The 13,085-nt window shown below is 45.3% G+C and overlaps 1 protein-coding gene across 1 annotated transcript in view; it reads right to left on the bottom strand.

Moving 5' to 3' along the window:
• The window catches only part of LOC119979416 (vesicle-associated membrane protein 3-like), a 29,370-nt gene extending 18,141 nt beyond the window's left edge, over positions 1 to 11,229 (bottom strand). The window contains exon 1 of the mRNA XM_038821613.1: positions 11,073 to 11,229. Coding sequence (XP_038677541.1) covers positions 11,073 to 11,074 — 2 coding nt within the window. The 5' untranslated portion in view covers positions 11,075 to 11,229. The remainder of the gene's footprint in view (positions 1 to 11,072) is intronic.
• Between the last annotated feature and the right edge of the window lie 1,856 nt (positions 11,230 to 13,085).

The following is a 13,085-nucleotide window of genomic DNA, read 5'->3' as shown; positions in this document are numbered from 1 at the left end:
CGCTCTTTTTATCCCTGTACCTGCATCTTAATCTTGCGTTTAAGTAACAATGATATTAACTAAACTAAAGTAGCAGTAGCTTTGTGATTTAACCAACTTTTGTCTGGTTGAATAAACTTGACTGATGTCGCAAATTAAAAAAGGGGGCTACATATATATACTTTAAGGAAATGCCGTTAGATGGTCATGACAACATTTTAAAATTAGTGAATTTACAGTGTGAGGGTCTTGGCCAGAGGCACTTTTCAAACTAAAACAGCACCCAAGTGCATCATGCTATTAATAGCATCACTTAGTGCATCACTTAACAACAACTGGAAAAAAGAATCACATCTCCTGTGCGCACTTCCTGTTGCGATCTCCTAATTGCATAAACTAGCTCGGGGCGATGAGGGTAGGAAGGGAAGAGAAAAATTGCTGACTGAAGGTTCGAGTGGAAAATCACAGGGTTATTTTTGTAATAGTAGGCATTGTACAGGAAAGCTTCCATCACTCCCCCTAAAGAATCAACCAAATAAAAATTGTCAATAATCCTTCGTTGAACAGTGATTGCTAATGAGGTCACTGGGAGAATGGTTATGAAGGAGTTACTCTCGCAGCCAGAAAAGAAAACTGAAATCACTTGATAATAATTAGGGGGGGGGGGGGGGGGGGGGGAGAAAGAGACAATGAAGCTCCTTATCTGTATTTGCCGATGATGTTTTGGAGCCAATCTCTCTCATCTCCTCTGCTCCCATGACCATCTGCGTGGCATATTCCAGAAACAAACTACACTAAACAGACGCTAAATCTTTGCATCTGTTTATTGTAAAATGGCCCCATGACAAGACTCCAAGTGCAGAGCCTGTATAAAATGTATTCAATTGGGTGCTTTGATATCCAACACACCAGAAAATGACCATTTTTATCATTGTGTAGGTTATGGGTTTCACGAGTAAGATTTAGCATTTACCACCCATCCCCAATTAGTAGCAAGCCACCTTCTTGAGCAGCTGCAGTTTGTATGTGAAGGTGCTGCCAAATGCCACAAAGAGGTGTTCCAGAATTTTTGACTCAGTGACAGTAAGGGCTGATATATATCCTAGTCAGGTTGGTATGTGACTTGGAGGGATGTTGGGTAACAAAACATTCAGCTTTCAATCGTGTATTTTGAGAGTCGCACCATCAGGACATACTTATAATGTTAAACTGATGCAAATAATAGATATCGACTTCTGGTCACTTGAATCAACCACACAAATGGTGATCGCAGCAAGCTCCTCCTGTCTATGCACAAACTATTTATCACAACAGTGACTGTCATGCTTTAGGCTGTCCCAGGATCAAGAAAGGTATTTTCCTTTTGAGAATAGAGCAGGCTAAAGGCCACTTAAGCTATTGAAATGCCAAATAGTAGGTGGAAACGTCATCTCCCCATTGACCTCAACGTCTACACCCAACACTTGTATTCCAGCAACTGCAGCCTTGCTGGCTCAATAGCAATCTTTAAACCAGTGCCAAAAGCAAAGTAAGTGTTGCCTCCGTGTCTTTGCAGCAAGACAGGGAGGGGCGCTTTATTTTTGAATTCCATGCATACTATTTGGAAGTGTAGAATCATGGGTGAAGTTTTTAAATCTTTGCAATGCATATTTGTTATCCCAGTTTACATCAACAGTGTAAGACTGGAAGGCATTTTAACAGGAAGAGCCCCAAGACAGTTTGGTATCCTGACATGGACCAAGTCCTGTTCCCACTAACACCACAATTGTAAAATTCTCATCTTAGTTTTCAAAACCATCTGTAGCCTCACTGCTTACACCCCCACAATGTTCTCAGGAACTCAGCACTCCTCGAATTGCAGCTTCTCATGCACAGGATTTTGATATTGTGGCTTCCATGCCGAGGCCCATGTGCCGTAATTCCCTCCAAGATGCTCCTCAAAAGTCTTTGGTCAGCTGTTGCCAATATCTCACATAACACAATGTCAAATTGTTTGATGGGTCACCCGTGAAGTGCTAAAGGAAATCTCACTACATTAAATGCACTATATAACTAAACATCAGTGGCTGGCATGAAATTCCCTTTCCATGAAATTGGTGGATGAATTCCACGTCAAGGTGCAGAGGGAATATCTCTGTCCCTCAGACCAGTGGTCTTCCTTTTCGATAGTCTAGAAATTTCAAACAAGTCTTGTCTTGCTTGCAGAAGAAAAAACTACCTATACTCTTGGCGGCCAGTCAACTGGAGCCTAGAATTTTGCCACACTGAAAACATTACACAAGCATCGCTGGTTATGTATGGGTTCTATAGCCAAATTTTCAGATGACACAAAAATAAGTGGGACAGTAAGTTGCAAGGAGGAAGTAAGAACCGTACAAATGGATATATAGGTCAGGAGATGGGGCCAAAATGTGGCAGATGGAGTTTAACGTGTAAAGTGTGAGGTCATGCAGTTTGGTTGGAAAAATGGGACGCAACTTCTTATCCAAAATGGGAAGAGACTTCGGGGTGCTCCGTCTGGGGATCCTCATTCAGGAGTCTCCGAAAGCTAGCATGCGGGTATTGCAGATAATAAGCAAATGGAATGTTGTCATTTATAGCTAAAGTAGTAGAGGATAAAGATAAGGAAGTGCTGTTGCAACTGTACAAGGCATTGGTGAGACCACATCGAGGTATTGTGCATAGTTTTGGTCCACTTATTTGAGGAAATATGTAGTGGCATTGGTGGCAGTTCATAGGAGGCTCACTAGGTTGATTCCAGAGGAGGGGTTTGTCATATGAAGAGAGATTGAGCAGTTTAGGCCGATAGGCCCACTAGAAGAATGAGAGGAGATCAAATTGAGGTATACACGAAGATAAAAAGATTTGGATAGACATGGAGTGGATGCTTCCTCTTGTGGGGAATTCTAAAACGAGGTCTTAGAATATGAGGTGGCAAATTTAAAACGGAGTTGAGGAGAAACTACTTCTCCCAAAGGGTTGTGAATTTGTGGAATTCACTACCCAGAGTGCAGTGGATGCAGGGACAGTGAGTAAATTTGAGGTGTTAAGACAGATTTTTAAATTGGTAATGGGTTGGGCAGCATGGTGGCGCAGTGGTTAACACTGCTGCCTCAAGGTATTTGGACCTGTTGGGCCCCCTGTTGGTCCGGATCTTTAACGAGGCAAGGTTTGTCCCAGGGAGCATTGGTGGCGGATTCATGGGCTGGCACAGGGCAGGGGTTAGGAGGTTGAGGGACCCGTTTGTGGAGGGGAGGTTCGCGAGCTTGGGGGAGTTAGTGGGGAAGTTTGGGCTCCCCCCGGGGAACATGTTTCGGTACATGCAGGTGAGGGCGTTTGCCAGGCAGCAGGTGGAGGGGTTCCCCTTGCTGCCCCCATGAGGGGTGCGGGATCGGTTGCTCTCGGACGTGTGGGTTGGAGGGGGGAGGATTTCGGACATATACCGGGTGATGCAGGAGGTTGACGAGGGGACGTGGGCGGATGCCCTGGAGAGTGAATTCCTCCTCTTCCAGTGCGAGGCTTAGCCTCATACAGTTCAAGGTGCTGCATAGGGCCCACATGACTGGGACGAGGATGAGTAGGCTTTTCGGGGGCAAAGACAGGTGTGCTAGGTGCTCGGGGAGCCCAGCGAATCACGCCCATATGTTTTGGGCGTGCCCAGCGCTGGGGGAGTTTTGGAAGGGGGTAGCAAGGACGGTATCGAGGGTGGTGGGATCCAGGGTCAAGCCAGGCTGGGGACTCGCAATTTTTGGGGTTGCAGTGGAGCCGGGAGTGCAGGAGGCGAAAGAGGCCGGTGTTCTGGCCTTTGCGTCCCTAGTAGCCCGGCGGAGGATTCTTCTTCAGTGGGAGGATGCGAGGCCCGGATCAATGATATGGCGGGGTTCATTAAATTGGAGAAGGTGAAATTTGCTCCGAGGGGATCAGTACAAGGGTTCTTTAGGCGGTGGCAGCCTTTCCTGGCGGAACGGTAGGGAAATACGCTGGCAGCAGCAGCAACCCCGGGGGGGGGGGGGGGAGAGGGGGGGGGGGGGGTGTTGGATCGGCGGGGGAGGGAGAGCTGTGTACATGGGCTTGTGGGATGTGGCGGGTGTTATCTCTTTCCCTTTTGTTGTTGGGTGTTCTTTTGCTTTTTTCTTTTGTTTGTAGTTGCTTTTGAAGTTGGTTGGGTATTGTTCTTGGGGTGTTACCGCGGTTGTTTTGTTAATAGAGTTGAGTTGTTTATATTTTGTAAAAATGTCAATACATTTAAAAAAAAAACACTGCTGCCTCATGGTGCCGAGGATCCGGGTTCGATCCCGGCCCAGGTCACTGTCAGTGTGGAGTTTGCACATTTTCCCCGTGTCTGCATGGGTCTCACCCCCACAACCCAAAGATGTGCAGGGTAGGTGAATTGCCTTAGTTGAAAAACAAAAATTGGGCACTTCAAATTAATTTTTTATTAAATTGGTAATGGGTTGAAGAGTTATGGAGAACGGGCAGGATAGTGAAGATGAGCGGACTCGATGGAACGAATGGCCTAATTCTGTTCTTTTGAACTTTGTGCAAGATTTAGATATCAGCGGGTCTTTTAAAATAAAAAAAGATGAAGTATACCCATAATAAACTAATTTATTATTTAGGAATTAGGGAAACTGGAGCACAAATCCAGGCTGTCATTTAAGAGCATTATTGAAGAACAGTGTGGTCACAAGTTCTGGTTTCAGATGAAAGTTCCCACTTCTTACTTCTCACAGGATGTTAAAAAAAAAATCATACTGCCATTATTTTGAAACAAAGCATGGGTGCTCTCCTTGGTGCCCTGGCCTTTAATTTATCCCTCAAACACTAAAAATTATCTGGTCATTAATTCATTACTGGTTGTTGCATTACAACATGGGCTATATTGGCTGTAAGCGACTTGTACTTATATTGTCCTCTATAATCGGAGAGACCAAACGCAGTCTGGGTGATCGCTTTGCTGAGCATCTTCGGTCTGTGCGCATTCTGGACCCTGACCTTCCTGTTGCTTGCCATTTTAACAAAAGACCTTGCTCCCATGCCCACATGTCTGTTCTTGGCCTGCTGCAATGTTCCAGTGAAGCGCAACGCACACTGGAGGAACAACATCTCATCTTCTTCCAGTTAGGCACACTACAGCCTTCCGGCCTGAACACCGAATTCAACAACTTCAGATGATCAGCCCCACCTCGACCATTTGTTTTCATTTCATTTTAACTGTCTTTTACCATTTCTTTCTTTCTTAATATACATTTAAATCTCCTCCCCCCCCCCCAATCTTATCCACCTTTCCTGCACCTTTCTCCTCTTTGCTTCCCCCTTCCCCTCCCCCCACACCTACAGTTCATCCTCTGGTGTTAGTTTCCCTGCTGTTTAACTTTCACATCTTTTATCCTCTCTGGGGTCTGCCATTAACACTTTCCCCTTGGTATCTGTGGCCATTAGCACCCAGTTTCCCTGGGTTTCTGTGGCTATGACTCATCTTTCATTCTCACTCCACAGTACAAATATTTCCCACTCACTGTCTGTTAGCTTTGACAAAGAGTCATTGGACTCGAAACGTTAGCTCTTTTCTCTCCCTACAGATGCTGCCAGACTTGCTGAGATTTTCCACCATTTTCCCTCCCCCTTGTACTTGTATAGTACAGTATCTCTAACATAGTAAAGTTTTGAGCAATGTTAATAAAATTTGACACCAAGCCACATAGAGTTACTGGGGCTACTAGAGCCGAGTTGCAAGGAGAATCTTTTTTTAAAATTTAGAGTACCCAATTAATTTTTTCCCAAATTTAGGGGCAATTTAGCATGGCCAATCCACCTAACCTGCACATCTTTGGGTTGCGAGGGTGAAACCCACGCAGACACGGGGAGAATGTGCAAACTCCACATGGACAGTGACCCAGAGCCGGGATCGAACCTGGGACCTCGGTGCTGTGAGGAAGTGCTAACCACTGTGCCACGTGCTGCCTGCAAGGAGAACCTTAAAGGAGAAAAGCAAACTAGAATGGCAGTTAAGGTTTAGGGACGGAATTCTAGAGTTCAAGGGCTTGAAGACATGGCCAGGAACAGATATTACAGAAGGTTGCAAAGTGTTAACAATTAGCCTTGCAACAAAGAGGTGATAAATCCTAAACACCCATGATCCAGGTGAGTGCAAAGACATGCTGGCATAAGGACCGGATGGGCTTCAGTTACAATCCAAGCCCCTTCTCCCTGCACAAATTCAAGGATTACACACGGCTGGGTAATGTGTCAAGATAGTCGGAAAAAAAAAAATCAGCACCTCTTGGACCCATATCTCAGTGAAAAATGTGTGGCATAAAAACACAATGCAACCCATAATATGGCATATAAACACAACCCATTATAGTTTTAACTGTATTGAGATCAGGACATTGCAGAGGACAATGACATCAGTAGTACAATTATCTAGGTGCACTTAGAGGCACTACTAAATAAATGCAACCACTAATTGGTGCCCATTCCACAAGCAGAATTAAATCACATTTACAGTGAGGCAATATTGATAGCCTCAACCATCAAGAGCAAGCCCTGTACTTCCAAGTTTGTTAATCTGGAGCCAATAATGCTGGATCCATGCTAGCAACCGCAACACGCAACGCAAGCCGACAACTGAACCATGAGGCATTGTATCCAGGGATGATTAATTTTCAAAGCTATACGTCACCCTCATAATAAAGATTATAAAACAAGTTGCACGAGTGGTGTACTGAAATTACATGCAGCTTCAAAGTGATTAATGAAAGCCCAGCCAATGAATAGCAAGAAGTCTTACAACACCAGGTTAAAGTCCAACAGGTTTGTTTCAAACACGAGCTTTCGGAGCGCAGCTCCTTCCTCAGGTGAATGGAGAGGTATGTTCCAGAAACATTTATATAGACAAAGTCAGAGATGCTGGACAATGCTTGGAATGCGAGCATTTGCAGGTAATCAAATCATTACAGATCCAGGGAGAGGGATAATAACAGGTTAAAGAGGTGTGAATTGTCTCAAGCCAGACCGTGTCTATATAAATGTTTCTGGAACATACCTCTCCATTCACCTGAGGAAGGAGCTGCGCTCCGAAAGCTCGTGTTTGAAACAAACCTGTTGGACTTTAACCTGATGTTGTAAGACTTCTTGCTGTGCTCACCCCAGTCCAACGCCGGCATCTCCACATAATGAATAGCAAACCATCAGATGCTCAATGACTTGCGTTGCTGCCCGAAGTCTGGAAACTTCACCTGCACATGCCCACCTCCCACTTCCCGGCTACGTCAAGTCCCTACCTTTCTTCAACTCTCAAGCTGCAAACTGCCAAACCTGGTCTGCATGGGCAAGTAAGTAGGTCCACACACAGGCTTCGACCAGTTAGCCAGAGCTTTAGAAAAACACTTGGTGGTGAAAGAATGACTTGCATTTATTTGATAGCTTTCACAAATGCTCCAAGGCACTACACAGGAGCACGACAAAATCTGACGCCGAACCATAAAACGTGGGTTTCCTCTTAACAGTCCAGGGCAGCACAGTAGTCCAGGGCAGCACGGTAGCACAAGTGGCTAGCACTGTGGCTTCACAGCGCCAGGGTCCCAGGTTTGATTCCCCGCTGGGTCACTGTCTGCGCGGAGTCTGCACGTTCTCCCCGTGTCTGCGTGGGTTTCCTCCGGGTGCCCCGGTTTCCTCCCACAGTCCAAAGACATGCAGGTTAGGTGGATTGGCCAGGATAAATTGCCCTTAGTGACCAACAAGGTTAGGAGGGGTTATTGGGCTACGGGGATAGGGTGGATGAGGGTTTCAGTGGGTCGGTGCAGACCCGATGGGCCGAATGGCCTCCTTCTGCACTGTATGTTCTAAAGATGTGCAGGTTAGGTGGATTGACCATGACAAAATTGCCTCTGGTGTCCAGAGGTTAGATGTGATTACAGGGATAGAAGAGGGCAGAAGACCAAGGCAGGGTGCTCTTTCAGAGGGTCACTGCAGACTCGATGGCCTGAATGACCTCCTCCTGCGTTGTAGAGATTCCATTTTAAAAATCTATAATAAAAAGTGGCCAAAAACCTGATCAAAATAGTATGGCCTGTGAAGCTGAAGCCACAGTAACTAATGGTGCAGCAGCAATTAAAATTTAAGGCATAATTAAAGTGAAGTAGGGATGGTGAAATTATCAAGATTTTAAAATGGTTAGAAATAGAAAAGGTCAAATAAGCAGTAAACCTCTATTAACATTGCACCGCAAAATTCTACTCTCTCTATCCAAAGTCACGTTCATCCATCACCACTGTCCTCATTGATTTAGGTTAGCTCAGACAATGCCTCAATTTTAAAATGGTCATCCTTATCCCCACCTCCCCCACCCATCTCTACCCACTTCCAACCTGAAATAGTGAGATCCCTGCACTCCTTCAATTCTGGCCTTAAGCGCATTCCTCCCCGCCCCCCCCACCCACCCAGTGGACCGGGGTCACCTATTTCTGGAATTCACTCCATAAAAACTTTTAAACTACTTCTTTTGCCAGCACTCCCACGCGCCCCCCCGAAACCCTAATATATTGTGTGGCTTAACGTCAAATTTTGGCTGATAACACTCCTGCCAAAGCACTTGGAAAATTTCACTATGTTCAAGGCACTGTATAAATGCAAGTTGTTGCTATATTTAGTGCCTGGAGTACCAACAACAATGCACTAAACTAGAACACTAGCTTGCTTTCACAGCAAGTCATGCCCTCGTGACAGACCAGGATGCCTCAACATCACTGATATGAAAGATGTTACAGCCACTTTGCAGTTTCCCCAAGACAGAAGAAATAAATTGACACTGTTCCAAATTCATGAGTGGAGAGGAGTTTAATTGTGATTGGCCAGCAGGCAGGCATTTACTCGATATTTAAAGCACAGTTCATATACAGAACAGGTTCTTTTCATTGACAGGACTCTGGACTTAAAATGAAGGATACCAGTTGCTTCCAAAGTTTCCAACGAGTGGCTTCAGACGATTCAAGAGTTAGAAGCAATGAAAAATATTACATGAGCAATGTTTCCCAAACCATTGGCTGCCTCGTTGGTCTAGGGGCAAGATTCTCACTTTGGGGCTTGGATTCCGCAAATTTGCGATAGTGCACGGGTTCAAATCTCAGACAAGCCCTTTGATGTTGCCCAAATCAGAGATTTCAGGGTAGATTGTGGTGTAGTGATAATGTCTCTTGGCTAGTAATGCAGAGGCTCAAGTTAATGCTCTGGGAATCTGGGTTCAAATCCCACTACGGCAGCCGTCAAAACTTGAATTCAACTTGGGTGGCACGGTGACACAGTGGCTATCACTGCTGCATCACAGCACCGAGGACCTCGGTTTGATCCCGGCCCACTGTCCATGTGGAGTTAGCACATTCACCCTGTGTCTGCATGGGTCACACCCACACAAACCCAAAAATGTGCAGGGTAGGTAAAATGGCCATAATTGCCCTTTAATTGGAAAAAAGAGAATTGGGTACTCTTAAATTTATTTAAAAAAAAAGAAAATGAATCTGGGGAGCTAGTTATGGGGAACAAGGAAACGGCAGAGGAATTAAACAAAAAAACAAACTGTTCCTCGTTAGTATAGTGGTTAGTATCCCCACCTATCATACAGAGACAGGAGTTCAATTCCCCAAGTGAGTGTTTTCTAGTTGTCTAGAGGTCCACTGGCAGGGTTTTGGGGCACAATGGTTAGCACTGCTGCCTCACAGCTCCAGGGTCCTGACTGTGTGGAGGTGCACTTTCTCCCTGTGTCTGCGTGGGTTTCCTCCGGGTGCTCCAGTTTCCTCCCACAGTTCAAGAAGTGCAGGTTAGGTGGATTGGCCCTGCTGAATTGCCCTCAAGTGTTCAAAAGGTTAAGTGGGGTTACAGGGATAGGGTGAAGGTGTCAGCTTAAGAAGGGGGCTCTTTCCAAGGGCCAATGCAGACTCAATGGGAAAAATGGCCTCCTTAATTGGAAATATACATTCAAAAACTCATGAAGGAACCCAAATACTAATTTGTAAACTAGGTAATCAAAGCATTCACTCATCAACTTGATTAATTTTTGCAAGTCTGCATTACATTTTGAACTTGGAATGTATCCCTGCCACATGCCTCGCCTCACCTCACCTCACCCTCCCCAAATCTCAGCAGCAGCCAGTCCCTCAAGTACAAAAATAAAGTCACCTTAAAACATTGGAGAGAGGGCAAGATAAGGAAATGGGATTCCATACATAAAAGCATACAGATTGTACTTGTGCTTTTACACAGAAGATCACTGTCGAGTGTGGCAAGTCAGGACAGGGATTTTCATGGTGTTTCAACTCTGCACACATCCAAAAATCAGCCCACCTCCCAAACACACAGCAGCTCCTGCAAAAGGCAAAACCTTTCAGGAGCGACAACAAAAAATTACTAACGAACCGCGCCGGTCACGACGTGTAAAAAAGTCGCTTTTGTAGTTTTGCAAAAAAAGTAAAATAAAGATTTTGACGGCGCAGAATATTCACAGCAATGAAACCAAAACTGAGGGTGAAGTAAAACTAACCAGGACTGAGGGTGAAGTAAAACTAACCAGGACTGAGGGTGAAGTAAAACTAACCAGGACTGAGGGTGAAGTAAAACTAACCAGGACTGAGGGTGAAGTAAAACTAACCAGGACTGAGGGTGAAGTAAAACTAACCAGGACTGAGGGTGAAGTAAAACTAACCAGGACTGAGGGTGAAGTAAAACTAACCAGGACTGAGGGTGAAGTAAAACTAACCAGGACTGAGGGTGAAGTAAAACTAACCAGGACTGAGGGTGAAGTAAAACTTTACAAAGAGAACTAGAGAAATAGAGATAGATAAGAAGGGTGTCCCTTTCAAATTGGTTCAAGGATCCCTGCCCTGAAGGTGGAAGAAGCTTCCGAGCTGATCGCCAGTGGCTTTCTGTGCGGCCCACACCCCAGGCCCTGTCTCCCCCCACTCCACGGCCTCGCCCAGAGGCTGGCACCGGGGTTCCAGCTGCTCTCGGCCGGCCGGAGGTGGAGAGTTGGGGGGGCCCGGCGGAAACGATTGAAAGGAAGCCGAGGAAGGGGGAGAAAGGCCCCGGCACAAACTTACATGTTTTCCAGCAGCGAACCGTCGGCGGGAGCGGAGCCTGGGTGTTGTCAGCCGGGTTGGAGACGTCACCAGTACCCGGAACACCCTCCCCCTTCCTCCTTCCCTGTCAACAGCGGAAAATCCTCCTCCTCCTCCCTCACACCAAAAAAAAACACACCTCACCCTCCCTATTTCCCGTGCGGGGCCACCTGGGCCAGTTTTAATTGGGTCTCTCTAATTACAAGGCCTGACTCTGGGCAGGGGGCCAATGGCGGCGGCGCCGCCAACAACAACAACAACGGACTCGCCTTCCCTTTGCCAAAGTCAACTTGCCAAACCCACATTTCACACCCCCCCCCCCCCCCCCCCCCCCCCAGCAACGCAAAAAGGAAAGAGAGGCATTGGGACCAGAAAGTGAAAGGTACAGCATGCAAATGAAAAGGAAAGTGGGAATCTAAAAGCAGCCAAGTGTGGCTGCCATCCTATAGGGCGTGGGCGAGGCCGCATCTGGAGTGTTGGTGTCCAGTTTTGGGCCCCTGGTTTGAGCCAGTGTTTCCCTGCAGCTTTCCTTTCCAGTACTCGAGCTGCTGGGGAAACCTCTTGTCGATTAAAGCCTTCAGTTCGGACTACATCTTCGTTTCTGTGGTTATTGATAGTGCATCAGGAAGGATGGAGGCGGCTCAGAGGAGGTTGGCCGGATTGATTCCGGGGATGAAGGAAGGGGGTTGACCGCTGAGGAGAGATTGAACGGTTTGGGCTTATCCGTGCTGGAGGAGTTTAGAAGGACGAGAGGGGATCTGATCGAGGTGTGTGAAATGCTAAATGGGATGGATTGAGTAAATGTAGACCGAAGTTCCCCCTTGTTGGGCAATCTAGAACAAGAGGCCATGGGTATAGGTTGAGAGGCGGTAGATTTAGAACTGAAACGAGGAGGAACTACTTGCAGAGGAGGATCGTGCCCTCAGTTTAGAATACTTTGGTGGACACTGTTTATTGCTTGCCACAGAGTTCACTTCTCCACTCTAACACTTCCCTAATACTGGCTGGCACTTTTTCTATGTACACATTTGTGTATAATTAATTAATCGATACCCAACACCCTTTTCACCTTATTACATTAAACTACAAGGTATGAAACATCCGTCAACAGAACCTATTAGATACTAACAGATTCCCCTCTTTTCTTTAAATTAAATTGATATCCAAGGAAAAGATACAAAATTATAATACATGTTACCGTACAATTTTAACATACTCCATATTCCCTCTTACTTCAATTTTGAAAAATAAATAAGGTTACAAAATGAAAATTCCCTGTTATCATAATCAGTTAGAACACAAGGCATCTCACTTTGAGCATCTCCAACAATTTATTTGGGTAAGTAATTCATTTTGTGGGACAATCCGACAACTGGTGACTTGCATTAACCCGTTATATTTTCTGAAACCTCATTCCTTTTCAACATCTTTTATACTCACATGATCAATCCTCAAACTCTTTTCCGTAACACTCATCTGTTGTTTCTACCAGCGCAAGTGTGTCCACAGCGAAGGTCCTTTCAACTACTCTCTTTATTTTCTTTGATTCCTAGGATAATGGACAACATTTATCGTTTCTTCCCACTAAAAAATATAATTAATCCTGTTGTACTTGAATAACCACCTGGAAGGTTAGCATATGAGGCATTAATCACAACTGCCAATTTCATCCCTTCTGGGCCACTGGAATCTGGAATCTAAGCGTACACTCTTCTAAAGTTATTGTCTTATTTACTCTTAGCACTTCCCCAACAGTAACATATTTTAGCATAGTTCTCAATTCTAATACATCTTATAACCCGTCCGGTCTAGCTTGTGTGCATTATCAGTTTAATTGTCCAATTAAGGATCCTAGCAGCATTCTCTAGGTAAGACCGTTGAGTTAAGATTATTTCTAACTTAGTCTCCCTAATGTACAACCCCGCATACTTAAAATCTCCTTAAGTGTGGCGAATGTAGGAATTTCAGATATATTATATTTTATGTATTTGGTGT

Source organism: Scyliorhinus canicula, chromosome 16 (genome assembly GCF_902713615.1).
Source record: "Scyliorhinus canicula chromosome 16, sScyCan1.1, whole genome shotgun sequence".
NCBI lineage: Eukaryota > Metazoa > Chordata > Chondrichthyes > Carcharhiniformes > Scyliorhinidae > Scyliorhinus > Scyliorhinus canicula.
The sequence above is the reverse complement of the archived record's forward strand: the minus strand, read 5'-3'. Positions and strand labels throughout refer to the sequence as shown.